Raw genomic sequence first — 24,664 nt, 5'->3', positions numbered from 1 at the left:
AAGTTTGAATGACTGTATGTTTTTAGCAGGACATTTTTTGCTTAGAGTTTTGACTTTTACTACAAAACAGTAAAAAAATTATGTCACTGTCACAGTCACTGTTTTTAGAGAACTTTTCAGCAAGTGGTTACTCCAAAGCCAACCCTGAGTTTTTAAATTTATTGTCCACTATCCATGTTCTTGTGGGCATTTGATTTTAAAAACAACTTTCACAGCAGAGAATTATAGAAACTCATTTTATGTGGTATCTATAATGTTACACTGACATGTTTTCCATTTTAAATGCAAACCATAGGTATCTCAAAATCAATTGAAAAAACAAAACAAAACAAAAAAAACAACAGTAATAGGTCATGGATCTACATTTTTTAACCAACAATGAACCAGGGATAAGCATGCAAGAAATAACAAGAAACCATGGCTTTCTTACACATCAACTGTTGCACTAAAAATACTTTGTCTAGTAAAAGTCAGACATCAGGTGAACTTGATCCTTATCCCCAAAAAAGACTGCATTAAATAACAACAAAAAAAATAAAATAAAAATAAAAAATACAGTAAAAATTTGTTTGAGAAAAAGAATTTAAAAAGATTCTGTTGCAGTGAAATCTTTCAAAATTATTGTTTCTTTTCTTCTCTCTCTTTTTTTTTTTAACAAACTGTCTAGAATTGAACTATTGTAAAGCCGAGATATCATTTATCAAAGCATTCAAAACAAAAACCTCAGACTTCCCCAAATCAAGTATGGTTAATCACAGGCTCAGTCACTATCATCAGAGCTGGAGCTGGAGCTGGAGCTAGAGCTGGAGCTGGAGCTGGAGCTTGATCTGTTCCTCTTGACGAGGTTTCTGTCTTCGCCTTTTGAACTGCGATCTGCTCTCGGGCTTCTCCTGCTGTCTCTGGATTTGGGAGAAGACTCTCGCCGCCGACTGTCTGCTCTTCTCTTCTTGGAATCGGGGCTTTTTCGGCTCCTCCTTTTCTCCTCTCCGCCACTGTCTGAGCTGCTGCTGCGTCTGCTCTTGGATCTCTTGCGGTGGGCAGATTCTCTGTCCTTATCCTTTCTATGAGATGACCTCTCTTTGCTATGGTTTCTGTTGTTACTCTTGCTCCGGGAGCGCCTGCCCCTGTGAGAGTCTCTGGCCCTGTTTCTGTCCGGGCTCCTTGTTCGATCCTTGTTCCCGGAGGTCCCTCGCCTCTTATCCTCTCTTTCACCATGGTGCCGTCCCACTGGACTCCTACTGCGCTCCCTGTTCCTCTCTCTGTCTTTTTCCTCCTTGTCTTTTGACACTGCAGATCTACCCTTATCCCTGCTTCTACTATTTGATCTGTGCCCATCTTTGGCGGCTGATCTTTCCTTGCTTCGTGACTTTGTCCTGACTCTCTCACCATTTCTTCCTTTTGCATCTTCCCTATGCTTCTTATCAGACTCAGAACGCTTATTTCTTTCCTTACTTTGATCAGATTCGGACTCTTTTGCTTTCTCTTTGTTATCTTTTCTGTCTTTGCTTCTGGAGCGCCCTCTTCTGTCGCTAATTTTGTGTTTATGATCCCTCTCTCTGCTTTTGGATCTACCCTTTTCTCTGCTTTTACTGCGGCTGTGAGATTTGCCTCTTTTATTTGCCTTGTTTTTGCTGTGTTTCTCTTCCTTCTTTGACGCGTCCTCTTCCTTGCTTTTAGATCGGTGGGACCGACGTCTCTTGTCTTTTTTACTCTCAGATGTGTGTTCATGCCTGGTTTCTGATATTCTTCCCTCTCCTCCTCTGGAAGCTTTGGAAGCCTCATCCTTGGACTCAGTCACATCGCCTCTGCAAAACACAGTTACTGTTTAATAACTAATTTATCTGTTTATATAGTGTTTATTAATAAGCTCGCGGCACATGTAAGAAGTGATATTAAAACTTAGACAAATTACCCAAAACATCAAAAATTACAACAAAAAACAAACAGTCAGTCAGTCTCACTGTAATAGTTTTTTTTTTTTTTTTTTTACTGGTCATCACTTCACTTACTACTTGTTAGTTTCAAATCTGAAAATTTGAAGTTACATCTCTGACCTCTTGACCTCTGCAGGACCTGAGCATAACCTTAGATCACTGAGCAGGGGCTTTCTTGGATCACTTAGATCCAGGAATGACAGGCACACAAGGCTGATAATGTATTATCAGTATGTGTGTCTGCACCCCAGTGTGTGTACATGGGCTTCAATCCTGACCCCGTTTGCCTGAAATGGGCTTTTCAATGATGATTTGATGCATAATTCTTTCATGAGTGCTAGGGATGCATGAATCAATCAGCCATCAGTCATCATAAGCTGATAACCGGACTAAACAGGTCATCAACATTTGGCTGATTACTGATAAACTGACAAATCAGTAGCCAAGGAGAAGAACGTCAGCAGCACATTTGGGTCATCCATCTGCCACTGTCAGTTCATTCTTATGTTGTATTTTTAATTTCCAAGCCTATAATCATTGATTAAAACGTGTTAAACATACTGGACAAAAGGAGATCATACCCTGTCTCCATGAAAACCCTGCTCATGCACAACCTGTGGAAACAGGTGAGTGAGCACCTCAGCAGTCACCAAGCAGATGCTAACATGTAACTCCTATGTCTGGATAAAGCCTATCGTGTATTTATATGGATAAGGCAGCTACATCATGCAGCCTTTAAGACCCGCTCTGATGAAAATCAAGTTTTTAACCTTGTTAACATGTCCATATGGTGTTTTTCATATGCTACAAGACATATCAAGAGTGACATAAGCACTCAATGCCATGGTGGAGTTTTTCTGCTCTGAATCTGATTTGTACCAAAGACAGCCTCAAAAAGATGGATTCAGACAGGCCAGATTTATGACATCAAAAACATAAGGAACCAGTCTGGTCAACTGACGGGGTGGTGCTTCACATATCATTACCACTAGCCCTGCTCGTTACTTGACTATTTTATAGAAAGGAAAAAAAAAATCAACAAGCTCAATGAACAATATTGGTGTAACTAAGAGATTCACTGATGAAAACATCAGATGAAAACTTTTACACGGACAGATTATCAAATGCAACACAAGTCTCAGGCCGGTGTGCGAGCAGGGAGTATTAGCATTTTCATATATCCACCCATACTAAATGAAGGCAAAGTGTAGAGTTATATCTATGACATTTTAAGGCATAGAGGGGATATTTTTTCATGGAACAAACTTCTGAATACGTCATTTTGATGAACAGAGATGAGTTTTAGGCATTTAATCAATGCCTGCAGAGTGTCTTTAAGAACAATTTGTGAAACACTGCTATATTAATATTTTACTGCCTATGCTTACTGTATATTCTATATTATGAGCATTTGTTAGTAGGAAGCCTGGATAAAATGTATCACTGCAACTGGTAACCAAAGGTCTGGTCAGTGAATTCACAAGTCTTTAGTCTGCAGTGATATACAAGAGCAGCAAAATACTCGGTTCTTAGTGTACAGCAAATTTGGAATAAGCTGGATCAATGGGTGGAACCGCTGTAAACATGGCGAGGATGCGATAGAAAACTGTTTGTACTAATTAGCTTTCAAAGAGCAATTGCCGACGGAGAGCCTCTAACACTCAGCCAACCAATTGTGTAACTTCATCACACAGTTGGTGAGTCAGTGACAGACATCTGCATGTGCAAGGCTGGCCCCGCTGCGGTCAGTGAAGCTAGACTTGTTTTCAATCACTTCTAAAGACTTATCTATGGAGTGTACAAGCATTTTATGTCACTGCAGCGTCTCCTAATTGTGTGTCATAAGGTTATGAAGATGTGGTGATAATTCTAGTTTTGTTCCATATCTGCTGGTGTTTAGGTCACCCTTCTTAAGTCAATCAGAGACACTGGCAGGATCTTACTTGTCACCCTTGATCCATCGCTCTCCAGTGACTGCCCTCATCCTCTGACGCTGCATCTCTTGTCGCCAGTGTGGAGGAGTTTCGCTGCGCCGGAAGCGATCCCTGGATCTTGAACGAGAGCGTGACGGAGTCCGATAACGCTAGAAGAGAGAAAGAAAACACAATCAGGTCTTTCATTTGCTCAAACTGGATGCAATTACTTTGGTGATAGCTAATTAAAATGTTAAACTAGTGCAATGTAAGGAAGCCTACTGTGTCACTGCTCTATAAATGCTTTTGAGGAGTCTAATTTGAGGAGTCTAATCTCATAACATGGTGTTACAGTCAATAAAATTTTATACAAGTTTGCCGTCTTATTCATTCCAAAGCACCTACCCTTGGACCCCTGCCTTTTATCTTCCTGCCCGATCGCGTCATCACCAGTCTTCTGTGATATGCTGACTGAGAATTAAACGACCTGCAAGCAATTTAAAAAGGCAGGTAAATTAAAAAGAGCAAGCAACTTCAACCAAGAAAATATACATAGATATAAAAAGTATATCCTGAGTGTTAGAGAGTGTAACCGACCTCTCCCTTGGCCGGTCCTCCTTCTTCCTCTGGTCGTTCCTAGCCTCCTCTTTTTGCTTCTGGACCTGCTGTGGACTTCTCCTCATGAGGAATCGGTTCTCGGGGATGGCTGGAATTTCCTCAGGACGTACGCTAGATAAAATGGGCTCCTCTTCTTTCTCATCAGCGCTGCCAGCTTCTGACCTGCGAAGACATTGCGGCACAGAATTAAAACACTAGCTACTGATAACACTGCAGACAATGAAAATGTATGGCGTGATGTTGGTGTTGGTGGGTTTATACTGCTGTACCTTTTCTTATTTTTCTTCTTCTGTTTCTTCTTCTGCTTTTTCGCCCTCTTTTTCCGCTTCTTCGATTCTTTCTCAGACTCCTCAGACTCAGAAGAAGACTCTGAGGAGCTGTCTGAGTCGCTGGAGCTACTGCTCTCACTGGAGGAGGCCCTCTCTTTTTTGCCATCTTTCTTCACTGCACACATCGGAAGGGAGTGTTACAAGCACTACTTTACACGTTAGAAAAATGTCTCTTCAAAATAATGGAAGCTGAGCAGCAGCAGAGGCAGAAGTGAACGCATGGAACTCAACACAGAAATACTGAAAATGCATCAAACAAACCTTTGGCTTTCGGGATGAGCTCCCCACAGTTCAAAACTTTCACCTCGGCATATGGTCGACTATTGGGGTCTGTTTTCTGGCTCTCCATGGTCTGGACAACCTCTTGGCCAGAGATCACATGGCCAAAAACCACATGAACACTGGGAACAAAAATAAAGGATCTTGATAAAGGTGTTGGTTGAACTTTATCACTGTATGCCGTCGTCTGGTAAGGGATTACAATGTCTTAATCAAAACTTAATACTGCAGCTAGTCCAGTACTTACCCATCAAGATGTGGTGAGGGTTTTGTTGTTCTACAGACACATGTCGCAGGAGCAAAGAGGACATATATTTTTGTAAGCATGGAGTAAGAATGATCAAACGAGCTATTAATGATGATTTATAAAAGTGATAATGGAGAACAGTGGATGTGCTGCTTACATGAAAAACTGTGATCCATTTGTATCTTTACCCCTGTTCGCCATGGACAGAAGGTACTCCTTGTTATGTTTGACAGAGAAGCTTTCATCTGTGGGAAAAGATAAGACAGTATGATCACACTGAAGCCAATCTGAATTTAGATAATAATTAAAAGGTTTTGGAGTGTTTTTTCTTACCTTCAAAAAAGCCTCCATAGATAGATTCACCTCCTCTTCCATTCCCTATAATGGAAAAGAATGAAATAAATCCCAGAGGAACTTGGTGCAGGACTGAGGTTACAAGGTTAAAGGTTACAAGGATAAAAAATTGGGGTTAAAAACCTTCACTGAAGTCTCCTCCTTGAATCATGAAGTCCTTGACAATTCTGTGGAACAGGCATCCTTTGTAATGCAGAGGTTTCTGTGTGCCTTTACCGATTCCTTTCTCACCTGTAACATATGAGAGCTATCGTTCAATAATTAAATATCGGATGCTTAGAAAACCAATGCTTGTTAGTTTTCTGCTAGAAATACTCCTTGCAACAGCATGCATGTTCAGCTCACCTGTGCAGAGGCATCTAAAATTCTCACAAGTTTTGGGGCAGACATCTGAAAACAACTCCACCACGACTCGGCCAACTGTGAACACAATGCATAATCAGAGGTATATCATCTTATTATATTGAGATTACATATGGGCAAGTAGCTGGCTAGTTGTAAGTGATTTCTTCTTACCAAGCACGTTACTGATTCCGATATCAAGGAAGCACCGTGGGCGCTGGGCCTTGATCCCCATGATAACCTCCACTGGCCAGATACTTTGCTGCAAACAACACAGAGCACACTCAGTCATGATGAAGGGGGTGGGCATCAAATTTACGTATCAACTGCGCACCAACAAATGCTCGGGTAAAACTAGCTGTGCGGAATACCTAAACAGCCGAGCCAACCCTTAGTTTCTTCTGCATAAACATCTTTTACAGGGAGGATTCATGCGTGCATCTTAATCTGCTGCTAATCATCCTGGTTGGTGTAACTCACTGACCAGGTTGACGCTGCGATGTTAGCTGTCTGTTAATAGTTAATGGGTAACTTAGCTAGGCTGTTGTTGAAATACAAGCTAGTGTTAGCGTGGTGTTAAAGTGGAGCATTTCTGGCCGATCCGGATGCGCAGTTTATTTTGCATCAGCACAAGACGTCCATGGAGAGAAGCAGCAGCACGGCGGACCGGGGCTGCGGGTCGGACCAGCGGCACACACAGCTCCTGTCCGTCGGCCCTGATGTTAGCAAGTTAGCTAGAAACACTAACATGGACAGTTCAACATGCGAGCAGCGGCCCGGCGTCACCTCAGCGCGTATTTCACCGAGCCACCGACCGCGTTTCACCACCTCACCTCGAGAGCCGGGAATATCAGTCCTGAAGGCGGACAGGTCGCATAAACAACGATAATCAAGTTTCATTCAGTGCCGAACTCACTGTTTTCTAAAGATGGCGCGACGGGGACGTCAATGCATTTCGGGAATGGTGCGCGAGTCAACGTACAGAAGACGTCTTCCTGCACGTGGAGACGGACTGCTGGCTGGAGTTTGTTTTGATTCTACGGACCTCCCGGCGGTGAGCGGCGCTTCGTTTGATACGCTCAGAGATTCAGTCAGACCGCGTCTGTCCCCATCTCACTCAGTTTGATCGATTTCACGGTCAACTTATTGATTGACAGGCTGTGGTAAATGTCTTAAATATACATGTAGAATTTCAAAAGTGACCCCAATGTCATTGTTTTTCTTGGGTGTGAATTTAAAGCATACTTAATAGTATCAAACTTATAAACACTAAAAAGGAATAAAACTATCAACCTGCACTGTGAACTCTTTAAAGAGGAATAACTTAATGTGTGATAGTTTTTTTTTTTTTTTTTTTACGAATTAAATATTTTTCCCAGTACGATTTTTATTAGAATTTAAATATATATAAATGTATACTTCTGTTTGTTTGTATAACACTGTGTTGAGCACTTGTCTGAAATAATTTTATATTTGTGTTTTTCATAAATATATATATATATAAAATCTCATTAAGTATGACTTTCGATATGGTACATCTATCCATCTATCTATTTATATATGTGCGTGTATGTATGTATGCATTTGTATACACACACACACACACACACACACACACACACACACACACACACACACACACACAATAAAAATTCAATATACAGTACAGGCCAAAAGTTTGGACACACCTTCTCATTCAATACGTTTTCTTTATTTTCATGACTATTTACATTGTAGATTCTCACTGAAGGAATCAAAACTATGAATGAACACATGTTGAGTTATGTACTTAACAAAAAAAGGTGAAATAACTGAAAACATGTTTTATATTCTAGTTTCTTCAAAATAGCCACCCTTTGCTCTGATTACTGCTTTGCACACTCTTGGCCTTCTCTCGATGAGCTTCAAGAGGTAGTCACCTGAAATGGTTTTCCAACAGTCTTGAAGGAGTTCCCAGAGGTGTTTAGCACTTGTTGGCCCCTTTGCCTTCACTCTGCAGTCCAGCTCACCCCAAACCATCTGGATTGGGTTCAGGTCCGGTGACTGTGGAGGCCAGGTCATCTGCCGCAGCACTCCATCACTCTCCTTCTTGGTCAAATAGCCCTTACACAGCCTGGAGGTGTGTTTGGGCTCATTGTCCTGTTGAAAAATAAATGATGGTCCAACTAAATGCAAACCGGATGGGATGGCATGTTGCTGCAGGATGCTGTGGTAGCCATGCTGGTTCAGTGTGCCTTCAATTTTGAATAAATCCCCAACAGTGTCACCAGCAAAACACCCCCACACCATCACACCTCCTCCTCCATGCTTCACAGTGGGAACCAGGCATGTGGAATCCATCCGTTCACCTTTTCTGCATCTCACAAAGACACGGCGGTTGGAACCAAAGATCTCAAATTTGGACTCATCAGACCAAAGCACAGATTTCCACTGGTCTAATGTCCATTCCTTGTGTTTCTTGGCCCAAACAAATCTCTTCTGCTTGTTGCCTCTCCTTAGCAGTGGTTTCCTAGCAGCTATTTGACCATGAAGGCCTGATTGGCGCAGTCTCCTCTTAACAGTTGTTCTAGAAATGGTCTGCTGCTAGAACTCTGTGTGGCATTTATCTGCTCTCTGATCTGAGCTGCTGTTAACTTGCAATTTCTGAGGCTGGTGACTCGGATGAACTTGTCCTCAGAAGCAGAGGTGACTCTTGGTCTTGCTTTCCTGGGTCGGTCCTCATGTGTGCCAGTTTCGTTGTAGCGCTTGATGGTTTTTGCGACTCCACTTGGGGACACATTTCAAGTTTTTGCAATTTTCCGGACTGACTGACCTTCATTTCTTAAAGTAATGATGGCCACTCGTTTTTCTTTAGTTAGCTGATTGGTTCATGGCATAATATGAATTTTAACAGTTGTCCAATAGGGCTATCGGCTGTGTAGTAACCTGACTTCTGCACAACACAACTGATGGTCCCAACCCCATTGATAAAGCAAGAAATTCCACTAATTAACCCTGATAAGGCACACCTGTGAAGTGAAAACCATTTCAGGTGACTACCTCTTGAAGCTCATCGAGAGAATGCCAAGAGTGTGCAAAGCAGTAATCAGAGCAAAGGGTGGCTATTTTGAAGAAACTAGAATATAAAACATGTTTTCAGTTATTTCACCTTTTTTTGTTAAGTACATAACTCCACGTGTTCATTCATAGTTTTGATGCCTTCAGTGAGAATCTACAATGTAAATAGTCATGAAAATAAAGAAAACGCATTGAATGAGAAGGTGTGTCCAAACTTTTGGCCTGTACTGTATATATAATAAAAATTCTATTTGAGAACAAGTAATAAATCAAATCAATTAAAATGAAAAGTGAATTTAAATTTGTCATGAATAAATGTTTGCTGTAAAATGTTTAGTGACACAGTGTTCCACATTTTTGTGTGATTTTTCTTGAACTGAAAAATCTGCATTTTTGCACTAACAAACTGTGGTGTGGTGCGGCTCCGCTCATGGATCTTTATTTAAATCGAACTCCACCAGGGAAAGGTGGCCCGTGCAGTAAAAGGAGCGCACCCAGTCCTTGACTTTGTGCGTTATGTCACTGTGGGGCTAGGGAAGTGGGATCTTTTAGCACACATGCTAACGCTGAGTTTGTACGAGCACTAACCATATGTGCCTGTGAGAGGTATAAACCGTATTCCCTGTGTGCAGACAGGAGTGTCTCTCTGAGCTGAGCGAGGTGCGTCCGAGGCTGCAGGCCCTCCTTTTGTCCTCGTCTCCTCAGTCCAGCTGAAAAGCGCTTTAGCTAACCCAGTGGTCGGCAGCACGCCTGACTGTGGAGGCAAGACCAAAGGTAAAGGAAAGTCATAAACATTCATAAACAGGCTTTCATAAAAAAAAAAAATCATAAACTTGAGTTCAGGATGTCAAATTGAACTAAATGAACAACTTGGGCAAGTGTTTCCTTTTTGCACATAGTATTTTATAAATATGTAGTGAATTGTAGTGTTTAAATTTTGATGCATGTGAAAATGTCACTGTGAATTTGGATGTGCTTTTTCCCTACAGATGTCATTGGGCCTAAGGAGCACCTAACATCTACTGCCTACAAATCCTGATCCCGTGGATGTTATGTTATCACCAGCTGGCCCACCTGTGGGACTGATAGTCAGTGGACCCTCCACTGTGTCATAATGAGGACCTCAGTTTGTACTTGACTTGGGCCGAGGTGTGTGGCTATGTTTCGATTCCGGCTGGTGAGCTCCTGCCTCCGCAGGTGCCTTCATGGTGGGACGGTGAACCAAAGCCAGGTCCTGGAGCAGCTTCAGCTTTGCTCTGCTGAAGACCAAGTGTTTGAGGTGGTGGGCAAGAACAAGGCGAAGCTGGCCGTGAGCCATGTTGCCTGTGCTGTGGGAATGCTGTGGCAGTTTCAGAAAGAGAAGCCACAGATGCTCAGGACTATTGACTTCATCAAGAGCCACCCACAGTTTTTGACCCTCCGGGTTTTGGCAGAGAACAAGATCACCCATATGGATGACATCATGTTGGTAGACATGCTGTACAATGTTCTCAGGTACAGAAACAAGTACGCAACATTATCAGTTTAAATGTTCATTGCAACTGTGAAATATTTATAACAGCCTTGTCCCTCTTTTAGGCTTAATGTGGATTTTCACGACTCTCTCGTTCAGCAGCTGGTGTCAGAGGCATGGCTCAGGATAGACAGGTATGACTAAATGATGTTTTATTTTGCATTGGTTTGTTTTGACATAACAAGAGGCTACACAAATTTAATTGGTTTTGCAGATTTCCAGTGTCATCCCTCTCCAAGTTTGCCATTTGTCTAAGTGATCAGTACCTGCAACACAGTCCTCTGATGGGCTGCATCACTAATATTCTGGACCAGAAGTTGTCCTCTATTAATGATGCCAGGTAAGTAATGAGACAAGAGTGATCAAACGCCTTCTGAAAATACACAAAAGTGTTTGATACATCTAACACCTGGTTGTGATTTCCTAGAGTTCTTACTACACTGATGATTAGTGTGTCGGCCTTGGTGTCTCCTCGCCTGCGTGATGCGCTCATCAGCAGGGCAGACCATGTCCTGGACACCACGGATCCCTTGAACTACAACAACCCCCGACGAGTAGTGCAGTTCCTGCGCAACATCAAGTTCAGCCACCGGCCTCTGCTGGAGAAGTGCAACCAGATTATCTTGTGCAACATTCCCAGGCTGGATGCAGAGAACATCAGCATCATCATGGGGCTTTACCAGTCCTTGCAGTTCAGTAACTGTGACTTCAGGCTGGCTGCTAAACAGAGACTCATAGAACTGATCGATTCATGCACTGATCCTTTCTCCTTCACTAAACTGTTTGTGGCTCTCAGTCCTATGGCCAGTCCAGAGATAAGAGAAGGGTTTGTTGCACAACTTTGCTTTATTTTATATAAACCAATATCAGAGGAAATCTAAACCCCTCACACTAATCCTTAAATCTCACAGTTCTGGTGTTAATTGTGTGGTTTCATTCCTCTTAGGTTGGAGAACACAGCACTCCTACTGGCAGATGAGTTAAATGCACAGCAGGCCTTGGCTATTGTTGAAGCGCTGGAGGAGACGCACTGCAGGAACCTTAGCTTGATTAACAAGTGAGTTCCTATCTCTACCACTGCTACACAGCACCTGGATAGTGTTTTATACGGTGTCTAAAATGCAGTCATATCTTCATTATTTTACAGGATGGCATCAGTAATCCAAAGTAGCCTTCATGTCTTCAAACCAGTGGAGGTAGCCAGAGTTACCCAAGCCCTTTTTCTGCTGCACTACCAGAACCCTGAACTCTTCAATAAACTAAGGAACATTTTGGTCAAGTGAGTATTTGCTTGAGTTAATCAAGTCACTGCTGCATCACCTGTGGTTGGTGCAAGGAGGACTGATCGCGTTTCATCTCTTAGCTTTTTGCAGGACAGCGTCTTCCCCTATGAAGTGACAATGTTGACCCGTGTCCTGTCCATGCTGCCGTGCCCACGACTTGAAGAGGGTGTGATGTCACGGGTCGATGCGGTGCTGACCCAGTGTAATCTCAACGACCTCAACACCTTTGCTCTGACCATCGCCAAATGGGTGCGCAATGACCCGTCCTATCGACACAACACTCCCAGCAAGTATGTGCGTCTGCTGCAGACTCTGAACCACTGTGGGCATGTGAGGCTGAACACCATCGACAGGCTGGACTTGGTGCTTGAGGAGCTGAAGTACATCTCAGGGGAGTGGTTTGAGGAGATGCTGCTGGAAGAGACCATGGTCACACTGCAGAGGCTGGCAGACCAGATAAGCTGGACTAATGTGCCTGAGCTGGCCATCTTCTTAACCAGGACGAATCACCTCTGCACTCCTCTGATGGAGCGTATAGCCAGTGTAGCCATCAAAGACATTGACAAGGTACATCGAGAAAAAATATAACATGTCTGGAATAACAACATGCACAGCCTACATTACCTGTATTTTTTTTTCTCTTTAAGATTCACCACTCAGCGACGTATGCCACCCTGCTACCATTTGCCGTACTGAATTATGATTCTCCAAAAGCAGACAAGCTATATGATACATGCATTCAGCGCTTTACCCCTCACATCAGTAAGTCAGTGTCCGGGTTGCACTTTTCTGCTTCACTTTAAAAGATAATATTGACACTTTTCTCTCTGTATACCTGTAGGTTCCTTTGACCCACATCTGTTAGTTCTCCTTGCCTACGCCTTGGCAGTGGCTGACTGTTTTCCTGAGGAACTAGTTCGAGAAATCTTCAATATAAACTTTCTGGGAAAGCTGGATTCCCAGCTCGAAAGTATGTCCCAAAGATACTTGGGATTACATAACACTCACAACTGGATATTATAAGTACCATATATTAGTTCTGTAGCACTAAGATAGCATGTTCCTTTACAGCCCTGCCTGATGCCCTGAACATGAGGATCCGACTGCGTCTCATGGAGCTGAATCGTGCCGTGTGTCTTGAGTGCCCTGAATTCCAGGTCCCATGGTTCCATGAACGCTACTGCCAGCAGCTGCAAAGGAAAGGTAAGGATCTCTGAAATTTTAGGGATAGGGCTGGGCAATATATCAACTCTGTATCATTATAGTGATATGAGACTGCATATCATCTCGGATTTTGCATATCATCATATCGTAATATGGCATACATGTTGTCATTTCCTAGTTTTAAAGGCTTCATAATAGTTGAAGGATGCAATTTTCTGAACTTATGAGGCTGTTCTAGTTGTTCTGTTATTAATGGTTACTAATGATCTTTTTACCAAAACTCTCGTGTAAGAATTTTGTGAACCGACATTCATCCCCAACAACATTGTCACAGTATCGATATTGAGGTATTTGGTCAAAAATAATGTTTTATTTGATGTTGTCCATGTCGCCCAGCCCTACTTATGGATAAACTCAAAATTCTCAGTATTTACCTCTGATGGATTTTACAGTCAGATTTCTCATAAATTCATAACATCCATACTATTGACTGTGTGTCAAAATGTTTTCTAGGGAATGCCTCTATCAGTCCTGTGCAACAGCAGATCCACAAAATGCTGGGTGAAGTCCTCGGTGGCATTAATTGTGCCCGAGTAGCAGTCCTCACCCCGTATTTTTACACTGTAGGTGAGTAATATAGCTTTATCTCCATCTATTTTTTATGATGACATTCAGTCTTTTCTGAGGAACCTGACCCTGAAGAACACAGTGGTCTGTCAATATGTCGGTCCTTGTTAATAATATGAATTAGAGCAAGAGTGTGTGTTGACTCCCTGCTTTTCAATCCAGTCTTTTCGGTCATAAGAAGTTTAGTCTGTTTTGGTAAGGACATTCAAATGACAGTATCCCATTATATTTGCAATGTATTTTTTTGATCAAGTGTTATACTCTGTCCTTCCAGACTTTGAGTGTGTACTGGACAGACACCATCAGCCTGTGGCTTACAGTGAGCCAAGCACACTGCGGATTTCGGACAATGGAAAGGTTCACTGGGGATCCAGCTCACTGGAAAAAGCCAGGAATGAGTTGCCACCTGGAGCACAGCGGTGAGGACGGATTCAAAACACAGGCTGTGTAGCAAACATCAGGAACTTGGACCACGAGGAAATGAGGTTGACATTGTGTTTCCATTTGTGTGTTTCATTTAGTGTTGCTGTGGACTTCTTGGATTCAAAGTCCTTTTGCAAAAATTCTCATCATATAAAAGGTGAAGCCATGATGAGAAAAAGACACCTTGAAATTCTGGGGTATCGTGTTGTTCAGGTGAGGGAACATCTTTCAAGGTGCCATTGTGTGCTGTAGTCTACATGTGTTATCACTTGTATCAAATGTCTTAAGTTTTCTGTCACTGATCAGCATCTTAATTTTCTACAGATCCCTCACTTTGAGTGGAACTCCATGGAGCTTTCGACACAGGATGCTTGGAAGGAATATCTGAAGAAGAAAATATTTACTGAGGTTTCTCCTTGAGAAATGTATTTATCGAAGTAACTGTGAAAATAATGTTACATTCAGTACCGAGCTCTGGAAGTGTTTTTGAAAATTTGAAGGCATAGTGACTGACAGGGGTGAAGTGTTATAAAAAGCAGTACATTCATATTTATCAAATGCGCCTTATTTTTCCCCAAACAGCCTAGATTTTACATGAAGCTACCTCATTCATGTTAAAAGAAACTATGTAATGCTTTTGTATTAAAATTTGGAAGTTTTTAATAAAACATAAAAGCATATAATATGTGTAATACATTTTATATCACTGGATTATAGTCAGTGGAATTAAATACATCCTTTTGGTGCAGATCCATTTTTTTTCATACCTATAGATGCATGAAACTTGACTGTTAGCTATCATTAACTTATTTTGCCTGCAAAAAACATTTTAGGAAAACAGTTTTTTGGTCATTGCCTCCAAACTCTATACAGGCAGCAAACCAGTCTCTTCCTGCGTTTATACTTTTAGTACAGTAAACATACTCATGCAGTTACATGTATTACACAGCGATATAGTGAGGAAATGATTATGAACACACTGTACACAGTGTGGAATGAAATCCTACAGCCCAGCATGTTCTTATAGGACAGCATTAGCAGGGAAAGTGTCCTGTGTGTTCATGTTTGATGACTGATAGGCACAATATAATCTACTCAATAACATGTTACTGTAACCATGGAGATTGTAGTGCTTTCCATAATTATGGCAAATGAACAAACAAGGTGCTGCTGTGAACTGTTTGTCCCTGCTACATGTAATTTGGCCATAAAATCACAGGAAACTAATGACTGAGTATTTTGACCATGAACAGGCCACCGCCAGACAGGTGGTGTTTTTCTTTGAGCTGTTCTTCCAAAATCAAATTGTAGCCTTTGTCCTTGGATTACATGTATGGCATATGACTCATGTTCAAGCACTGGTATAATAGCCAGAATAATAAGTCCTTGCCCTTTGACCACTATATTTAGCCCTTTAGGTCATTTTAGCCATGTTGTTCTGACCAGTACAAGAGAAGCATTGCATCAGAACAATTCTGTACAAGCTGGGGCTTGGTGGGGAAAAAGGCACAAAGTTTTAAGGAAATACTATCCTCAGTCCAAGGTAATGACTAATGCAGTTGGTTGTCTATATGTTTCACTCTGGGTTAAAGTTTTCCTCTGAGATAATCACCCAATCTAAAATCCCACAGAGATGTAGCAGGATTCAGTTTTGGTTTGGCAGTTACATATGTGGAAAATTAATAAAATCTTTGAATGCTGATCATTTATAGACACATCACCAAACTGATATAGGATAGCTTTCACATTAATCCAACAATAACCCTCCTCTTAAATAATAGGCAGGGATCCTCAGCAACTGAGATAACGAAAATGTTATTGTCAGAAACAATTAATTACTATGAACAGAAAAACACACTGTGCCAGTATTTTAAACCATGATGACTTATGGAAAATAATTCAATTAAAACCAAATTACATTTTATTTAAAATAATAATGATAAAAATAATGTGCATGCACACACACACTGTGTCATTGGCATTGGAAACAGTGATATTAAAAAGCTAAAAGATAATTGTGAGTCAAGTCAAAATAAAAACATGAATGTAATATTGTACAACTGGAAATCATCTGTATGTCCCCAAACTGTGTTTACAGTTTGGGCATTCTGGCTGCATTCACGCGCATGGACACACAAGAGGCCCCAGCTGCATAGCGCATCTCTTTGATCATCCCAGTCCACTGTTTCTTATCGTCTTCATACCTAGTAAGAGAAGTGAAATATTACTTGAACACACAGTTGAAAGAGCCTATCCTGGATTCTCTTAAACTGAGAGGAGTATTTCTGCTGTACAAAAAAGTCAACAACAAACAATTTATACTGTTACATATAAATGAAAGAATGAACACATACTGCCAAATGTCTATGATTTCACTGGGTGCACACTCTTTGTTCTCCATCTCCACCATGGCGAAGCCGCCTATAGCAAACAGCAGCCCTCCACAGCTGACCAGGTTGACTGAACTCCTCTCCTGGGGAAACTCTGTGAAGGGTGACCACCTGCAACAAGGTACGCATGCCTTTATTGATGCAATGCTTGTATGTTGTTATGTTCTGGTGCCTTGAAATCTGTTTCAAGCTTAAATGTGTGCCACAAACATCTGCGCGCTCGGTCATGTCAAATGACTTGGAGAGATGGGGGTATACAAGTTGTGCATCAAAATCACAGTGTGTGCAGCACAGGCTTTCAGGTATCCACATGTATCAAATGAGAAAAAAAAGTGTTTTATGGGAATATTATTTGTTATACGAACATGGTGAAATTCTGTTTAAAAATGCTCTCAAAATTCACTAAAAAGCCAAACCTTTTTCAGTGTAATAAGCTTCAAAGAGTACCTAATCTTGCACAACACTGTAAATTTGAGGTGCAATGTGAATAAAATTGTTATTATGACAAAAGCACATACTTGTTGGTTCCAAAGTCATACGCTTCACATGCAGCTGTGAGGCCATCTTCATTGACTCCCCCAGCCACAATAATCTTTCCCTTGTGGATCACAGCCCCAAACATGGATCTGGGTGTCTTCATAGAAGCCACCTCCTTCCACTCTGACTTCTTGTGGTTGTACGCAAACATCTTATTGGTGGCTTTACTTTATTAGTAAGACAAAAGGATTTTCAAATAAAGGTGAAAATAACATCTCAAAATGTTCACTCCTTTTTAATCTACCAATCAGTCCATTTAATATTTTTAAAATAAAAGTCTTGCATAGCACTCTTACTTGTCATCCGTTTTTCCTCCAATACAATACACCAGGCCATTCTCAGAGACAACACAGTGGCCATGGATTTTCAGAGGCAACTTTTTTGTTTCAGTCCACTTCATTTTCCTTGTGGGGAGATGAGAAAACGGAGAGTATGTGTTACAATCTGTCAGAATACACTGAGTAAACATATCCAAATGACTGATGTACTCACTCAGTGTCATAGCACATAACAGAGTCATGAGACTCGTTGGACTGCAAATCTTTTCCTGCTACTGCAAACATGAGATTTTCAAATTCCCCCATGGCAAACAGACACCTGGGGGAGGGCATGGGTGGCAGAGCTCTCCATTCACTTCCAAGGGTGTCCAACTGAAAGAGATAGACTTTTTGATCTCTGGTTCTTTTATAAAACAGGTAAGGGTTTACTTATTTTGTTAAGCACATGTGAAATGTAAAACAAACAAGCTGTACACATGCATTTTTGTCTACCTGATAGAAGTAACACTGTAGTGGAGTTTCTTTGTCATCTTCGTCTACGAACAATCCTCCCAAGACGTAGAGATTATTCTTCTTTGATACCAGGCTGACATGGTTACGTGGGATTTGCTCAGCCATTGCAGCAAGGAAGCATTCATTCTCCACACCATCGTAGGCCACTGCTGCATTGTCATTGATCATCAGCAGCATGTCTTTCACATACATTCCGAATCTGCGGTTATCATTCAGAAAGCCAGACAACTTGCTCTCCTCTCCTTCCTCGCCATCAGGTGCTTTTTTCCTCTCAGGGAGTTTCCCTGCAAAGGCATCCTTGATGACCTTGATTTTTTTGAGAACCTCGGGATCAGACTTGATAATGTCGTCCTTCTCCACCTTTTCCTTGAAATACTTCTCTGGGAGCAAACGGAAGCGGATGCAGTCAAAGGCCTCATTCAAGCTTTTCATGCGGTTCTCTTTATCCTTCCTGATCCACTTCATGACGCACTCAAACACTACTTCCTCTTTCTCTACATTCAAGACGTCTGCGCCAATAATCGCAAAGAACTCATGAGGAGCAAGCTCCAACAAATCTGCATCCTTGATCAAGGTTTCGAACCGATCTGCAATGTAATCTCGAGCAGCAGCTGCCAGTCTGGGGCAGTCCAGCATCAGTCCCAGTCTGAAGATGGCAAGGCAGTTTTTCTGTGACAGCCTCTTCTGAAGATAATTCACACAGACAGTGAAGACTGAGGGGATCTGGAAGCGGTTTGCAACAGCAAGAATATCCTGCACATTGTCATCATTAATGTCAATCTCTGCTGAATACATGTAATTCACTATCATCTCCATAACAGTGGGGTCCAAATTCTCCAGAACTACCTCCTTATTATGCTGCTCCTTGCCATCTTCTGAGAAGTAAAGCTCTCGAAAGTAAGGACTACATGCTGCCAGAATAAGCCGGTGGCAGGGGAAGCTTCTGTCTCCAACCTTGAGAACACAGTCAATAAACTTGTTCTCATTCAGAAGCTCCTTTAGGCCATCCTGGAGCAGAGTGCTCTGAAACAGGCGCAGATCCTCCCTCAAGCCTCTGGGATCCATGGTGAATGAAAAGAAAGGGATGAAAGAGAGGCGGTTTGCACCTCACTGACCTGACTGGTGAAGACAGAGAACTATAGGCAGCCAGGTCTGAAGTCAGTTCAATATAACCGAGCCCCTCTAAATATAGCAAACCACCCCCTCCAGAAAGAATTCAGCTTGGGCCAAATCGGAAAGCTGCCTGCATCACACAGCTGTCATAGAGTAAAAACAACTGTGAATCCTTGTCACCCCGGTGACCAGTAACATTGTTACACGATCACACAGAAATAACCTATTAGTTTCATTACATTTACTTTTGTCTGTCCATCCTGTCGAATTAATAGAGGAGCTTCAAACATTCAGCATTATAATAGGACCACTTGAATACCTTGTCATGTGATATTAATAGGAGCTCTCTGTATGTATCATAGATATTTGGAAAGTTAAAAAATGAGCCACTCTAAAATATCTAAAAACAAAAATACACTTATTCCATTTATCTTAATATCCTATCAATATCCTGCCATACATTTGGAGCTATTGCTGGCACATACGAGAAGCTGGCGCATTATCAGGACATCTAAATGTGGAGTGAGTCACAGTTCATTGATAGAAATGAGCAGTTTCCTGCGTGCAGAGTAATGGGATCAGTCGTCTGATTCATAGTGTACATGTGAATATAACCAAGGTAGAATGACCTTACTACCGGACAGGGTCAGTGAACAGCTGCTGCCACAGCAGATGACACTTTGTCATCTTTGGCCATTTGTTAAATACTTCAGCTCCTCTTGTAGTTTTGTATTTAACCTGAGATCATTGTGTTCCCCTGCACACAAAGGAATTGTAATTTGTCATGTATCACAGATATATAAGTTATAAAAAAATGATGTACACTAAAATATCTAAAAATCTAAACACATTTATTCCATTTACTTAAAATGTTCAAAACAATGTATTTGACAAGTTCTATTCAATATAGAAAGATAAAGATACTTTATAACTACACAATATATCAATCATATTATAATTAATATAAATAAATATTTTCTTATTACAAATATGATCTACATATGCTCACATTTTATTCTGACCCATAAATAAATACAGCATAACTGATGATAATATGTACATAGTTACAGTACATCCAAAATGTACAATAAAAAGTACAATACAAAATGTTATTTCAGCCCATAACTTCCCACAGTCCTTGAAGTGTGAAACCCTCCTTCAGCTTTTCAATAGCAATGCCCAGCTCTTCAGAAAACACCGGCTCCCGGTCTTGTTGCTTTGGGATGAAAAGAAACAAAGCAAAGTTGTACAGCACAGAAGTTAGAGAGTATATACTATTTGGTTTACACAATACAGATGAAGATGAAGTTGTGCGTGAACCTTTACCTTATTTCCATCAGCGAAGTAGGCCTGAAAGCAAGCAATCACAAAATCACACACAATTCATACAGCTGAGCAAATTAACTATCATGTTTTTACTATAATAACAGAGCGCTGCTGTCTGATGAGTTATCCTCTGTACGAACATGAACACCAGGCAACAGAAATTCACGCTGGTGCCTTGTTATTATGGAACATATTAGCAACCGGCTATTCTGAGTGTGTGAAAACCAAACCAGAGCCTCCCAGGGGAAGGATGAGTGCATGGCTGGGCAGGGGGCTCACTCACGGTGAAAGCATCAGTCTGCTCATCAGGCTCAATTTCCACATCATCAGGCTGCTGCTCCACTGTGAGCTCTTCCAGTGGCTGGGGCTGGAATCATTGTTAGGAAAAATAGAGCTGTGACTACAAGATCAACCAAACTGAGGTAAGGTCAGACCACACTGCTTTTCAGAAATTATATAAGGGAATGCAAATGAAATGACACACTCAAAAATAGACATATAGTGACATTGTTAGGTGGTGTTTCAGATTCAAGCCTACCTTCTCTTCCATTTCATAGTCCACTCCAAAGATGGGGTTGGCAGAGTACACCTTATGCAGTGAGTTGATCTCCTTCACTGCATCTTGAAGCTTATCCAGTGGGTCAATCTTAAATCCAAGCACATAGCCTCCAGTCTAAAACCAACAAGATAGTGAAAGTTTGTGTCTATTTACATGCTCAAATACCAGAGAAGAGACCCATAATATTCCTTGTCAGTGATTAGGTAGAGTTATCGTGACTTAGACAGCAGGGAAAATAAATGTACCTGCTGTGAACTCTCTATCACCAAAGCCAGGCCAAATTTAGAGTCCCTTATCCTGATGGAACGCTTTCAGGAAGACAAGAAAAAGAATTCAGAATAATTCAACAAATACAAATAGATAAGTAGATGGAACTAGGTCATCATCATCATCATTTTCATCATCATCACTAGTGAACTGAGCTCTTTTTGACATGGAAAAAGTATATTAGTGTATTATTTTACAACACAAAAAAGTGTGCTTGTGCTTTATAGGTGCCCATGTGGACGGTGAGTCACAGTGAAACTACGCTGACGTTAAAACCTCCTCCTGTTAACACCAAAGTGTTGTGGTTGCACAGTGGTGTTGTAAATAAAAGAATGACTTATCAAAGTGTTTCATTCATCTGTTGACTGAGGTACTACTGATAAAAAAGGACATTTCTAAGCAACTTCCTCATATGTGAATGCAATGTTTACCTGTCTAGAGGTGGCTTATGCATGTGTGACCTCTATCGTGCTGCCTGGTGTGCGAGTGCACACTGTATTTCCCTAAAGCAGGACTTTTGTATAAGCAAATTTCTTCAGTGTACCATATACTTACAATCTGGAGATAGGGAATGCTGACATTGAAGCTCTCGTTCATATTGGCGTGCCACACGATCCGAACATTGGTGATGAAGAAGGTTCCAAGATTACCCTAAAAGACAGAAACCGGCAAAATAGTGACCTAGACTGCATTTACATACAAAGCTATCGTTCAGTGATAGAACTCGGTTACTGTTTCTGCACTGGATAGGAGTGACCCTGCTGACTCCAACACAAATGACATTTCAACCCAGTAGAAAGAAATGTGGCTCAATTAATAAGAAATAACATGCATAACGTGGGCAAATAAATGTCATTACATATTTCTCATGTGCTCCTGCAACTTCTAAATTTGATCTCAATAATTATATAATGGATTATATTTTCCTCTGTGAATGGGAAACATGATGTAATTTTATCATTAGAGACATTAGAAATTTTGAAACACTGATATAAACTGGTATAAAATACGATTAATCTCATTAACTTGTCTATATTCATAATATTTTCATATGTGTTGTCTGTTCACTTATAGTTACTCTTACAAGACCTGCATTTCTCCTTGGAATTTAATTTCTGAATGGCTGACGATAGAAAATACACACATCCAATGCATTTGGGTTATGCAATGTCATTTTCTACTTATTTCCGTTAGGGCTGGGTGGAGCTGCACTAGAGCCAGCTGAAGTGTGCATATGAAAACCACCAAAACACTTAATGGGTCTATACAGCAAACAAACTGGGAAATGCTGAGTGAAGCTGAAGTTAATGTTTGTAGCAGAGTAATTTCAGGAGGAATTGTAATACCTGGTCACTGGATAAATTCCAAACTCCATTAATTTTATCATAGACTTGCTCCCGAGGTAAGAGTCGGAGCTGCTTATTCTGAATAAGAGCACCTCGCAGTTTCAGGTCACGGTACATTTTGGAGGTCTCATAAGCCCTGTAACAAAACAGTGGAGTTTATGGTGTTTTTTTTTTTTTTTTTTAGCATGACTTGCATTCCGAATATATATAGATATGGATATAGATATATAACTAAACAACCATACCTGTGTACAGCAATGACAGAAGTGAAGAGCCGTGGACTTCCTGGAACCACATTTGTGAAAATGAACTCAAATCTGGTGTTGTTGGACTTTGTCAAGATGTACAGCGCTTCAGTCTGGCCTCTCAGTTTCTGGAAAAGAGCATTCAAATCTTGAACTCTGAACTAAAACTAACATAAATCAGTCTTTGTCAGTCTGATTTTCTTTGCACTGCAATCTGTACCACCAAATTATGTCACTGGCTTTCCTTAGACTTCAGTTGGACTGAGACATTGCTCCTCTTAAAAATAAACCGGATGAGGCTTTAGAGCCTTTATTAATGCTGGAGATGTTTACAAAACATGAAGTAAAACAGCATATATGTTGAGGTACGTAAACAAAAATTCAAGGCAAATACATTTTAATGAATATAAAATTTAAAAAAATAAAACAAACAGGATTAACATACTGAGTTAGCAGTCCTTGTTGTGATGTTAATGATGGAGTTGTAACCCACAGCTGAAAAACAAGCAAAACATCACCCATATGCAAGTTAAGTTAAATCTTTTCCTTTTTCTTTCTTCTTATTTTTTTAAAATTAAAGTTGGTTAAACACAGCACATATTTATCGTAAAAACTACAGACATAAGTTGCACACAGAGAGACACAGGACATAGGAGATTAGTAATAGTTTGCAAGTTGCAGCTATTATGTTAAATCAGCTACAGGGAAAAAAAACCCATAAATAATTAAAATAAAATAAAACTGTAAATAGAAGGTGGATGGGAAAGTCATCAGAGCTACTGCACAGTGAAACCAGCTGAAATCAGTTGACTCTTTTAATAGAAAACATGAAGATATGAATTCACTATCCTGTGGCTCTTTTGATTCATTTTAAAAAAACTGACTTGATTTTACAAAAGCTTCAGTATAATACCGTACAATTCCAAGAGAGGGCAGAAATGATCCATTAAAAGCTATGAGGGTGGGCTGCTCTGACAGACTAAAACGAAACTCTACTCACACAAATTGACTCTGGGCAGGGCCAAGGAATGCCAGATGATCCTCAGGTTTGTCACTAAGAGCCTCCCTGCAAAATAAAGCAGTCATCATCATCATCAGCTGTCCCAGGTGACCAGCAGCAGGCTTGTTTTGATGTGTAACCTCTTAGTTATCCACCTCGATCTCCGTTGTTTCCTTTCGTGTCCTCTATAGAGTCGAGGCAGTCTATCAGCACCTCTCCTGGACGGGTTTTCATCTGCCTGTGTGAAAAAAAAAAAAAAAAAAAAAAAAGATTGTTGTAAGGTCACTGATGCTGCTATAAAGAGGATTACTTCATCTTAATTACATTATAGCTAACGTTAGTAGCTAGCATGGTGGTTAAGTCTACTCTACAGCAAGGCGAAGGCGATATATTTTGACACCGTTTGTTTCCACATTAGAAGATATACTAAACACAGTAGTATGGAAATTGTCTTCCCTGTGTCTGTGGCAGTGGACAAATCCGTGGTTAGCGGGCAGATAGCTTACTAGCGTGTTGCTAAAGAAACCTAGCTTAGCTGGTAAGTTAATTAGCTGCACAAATGGAAACAAATCCCAAAGAAAAGACCCAGTGAAGTGACTTACTGCGCTGTTATGTCGAACCTCACGTCTCTGTCCTCCCAAAGAGCATCCAAAATAGAAGCCATGATGGCAAATGATCAATTTATCTGTCGTTATCAATATGACTTCACGCCGAAACCGCTAGCTAATCTCCTAAAACGAGTCTAGCGTCGGTCACCGTGGCAACAGACGGCAAGAAAAAAAGGACAGACTGAGCCGTGCGGTGCAAAATGAAGGCGCGACACCACTATGGCGACGGATTTATACCAAGTATGGTTATTTGGCTCATTGGTTAAGGTTAAGGTTAAATATAATGACACCGTCCGTCACCATGCTAGAACAAAGTATACGATGGTTATTAGTGGTCGGCACATAATATTTACAATATTCATAAAACCCTCATATCTTCACTCATATCAATAAAAAGAG

At 40.9% G+C, this 24,664-nt stretch overlaps 4 protein-coding genes across 5 annotated transcripts; 1 reads left to right on the top strand and 3 right to left on the bottom strand.

Moving 5' to 3' along the window:
• Nucleotides 1-221: 221 nt before the first annotated feature.
• ppig (peptidylprolyl isomerase G (cyclophilin G)) lies at nt 222-7,087 on the bottom strand. 2 transcript variants are annotated; one of them, XM_030080188.1, is made up of 13 exons: nt 6,933-7,087; nt 6,191-6,278; nt 6,020-6,094; nt 5,798-5,905; nt 5,654-5,698; nt 5,478-5,565; nt 5,321-5,350; nt 5,056-5,195; nt 4,735-4,909; nt 4,445-4,627; nt 4,253-4,334; nt 3,878-4,017; nt 222-1,805 (listed from the first exon to the last, which is right to left on the bottom strand). In XM_030080188.1, exons 2-13 carry the CDS (start codon nt 6,249-6,251, stop codon nt 761-763), a joined length of 2,172 nt encoding a protein of 723 aa, XP_029936048.1. In that variant the 5' UTR covers nt 6,252-6,278; nt 6,933-7,087; the 3' UTR covers nt 222-760. The 2 variants fall into 2 exon arrangements, with proteins under 2 accessions (XP_029936048.1, XP_029936047.1); XM_030080187.1 differs by having other exon boundaries at nt 6,850-6,994.
• Nucleotides 7,088-9,543: 2,456 nt separating this feature from the next.
• fastkd1 (FAST kinase domains 1) lies at nt 9,544-14,821 on the top strand. The gene is made up of 15 exons (XM_030080186.1): nt 9,544-9,847; nt 10,063-10,567; nt 10,652-10,720; nt 10,801-10,926; nt 11,014-11,412; nt 11,533-11,643; nt 11,734-11,865; nt 11,950-12,436; nt 12,517-12,631; nt 12,711-12,839; nt 12,941-13,072; nt 13,547-13,660; nt 13,935-14,079; nt 14,182-14,296; nt 14,408-14,821. Exons 2-15 carry the CDS (start codon nt 10,233-10,235, stop codon nt 14,501-14,503), a joined length of 2,505 nt encoding a protein of 834 aa, XP_029936046.1. The 5' UTR covers nt 9,544-9,847; nt 10,063-10,232; the 3' UTR covers nt 14,504-14,821.
• A 1,339-nt stretch (nt 14,822-16,160) lies between these two features.
• Nucleotides 16,161-18,995, bottom strand: klhl41a (kelch-like family member 41a). The gene is made up of 6 exons (XM_030080189.1): nt 17,781-18,995; nt 17,503-17,660; nt 17,307-17,414; nt 16,992-17,177; nt 16,438-16,584; nt 16,161-16,287 (listed from the first exon to the last, which is right to left on the bottom strand). Exons 1-6 carry the CDS (start codon nt 18,864-18,866, stop codon nt 16,176-16,178), a joined length of 1,797 nt encoding a protein of 598 aa, XP_029936049.1. The 5' UTR covers nt 18,867-18,995; the 3' UTR covers nt 16,161-16,175.
• Nucleotides 18,996-19,748: 753 nt separating this feature from the next.
• bbs5 (Bardet-Biedl syndrome 5) lies at nt 19,749-24,430 on the bottom strand. The gene is made up of 12 exons (XM_030080192.1): nt 24,260-24,430; nt 23,813-23,895; nt 23,658-23,723; nt 23,103-23,152; nt 22,658-22,785; nt 22,413-22,548; nt 21,622-21,717; nt 21,045-21,107; nt 20,779-20,913; nt 20,524-20,607; nt 20,241-20,264; nt 19,749-20,130 (listed from the first exon to the last, which is right to left on the bottom strand). Exons 1-12 carry the CDS (start codon nt 24,319-24,321, stop codon nt 20,029-20,031), a joined length of 1,029 nt encoding a protein of 342 aa, XP_029936052.1. The 5' UTR covers nt 24,322-24,430; the 3' UTR covers nt 19,749-20,028.
• Nucleotides 24,431-24,664: the final 234 nt, after the last annotated feature.

The sequence above is a fragment of the Myripristis murdjan genome, chromosome 21 (assembly GCF_902150065.1).
Source record: "Myripristis murdjan chromosome 21, fMyrMur1.1, whole genome shotgun sequence".
Lineage (NCBI taxonomy): Eukaryota > Metazoa > Chordata > Actinopteri > Holocentriformes > Holocentridae > Myripristis > Myripristis murdjan.
Note: the sequence above shows the minus strand (reverse complement) of the source record. Positions and strands in the feature narration are given on the sequence as shown.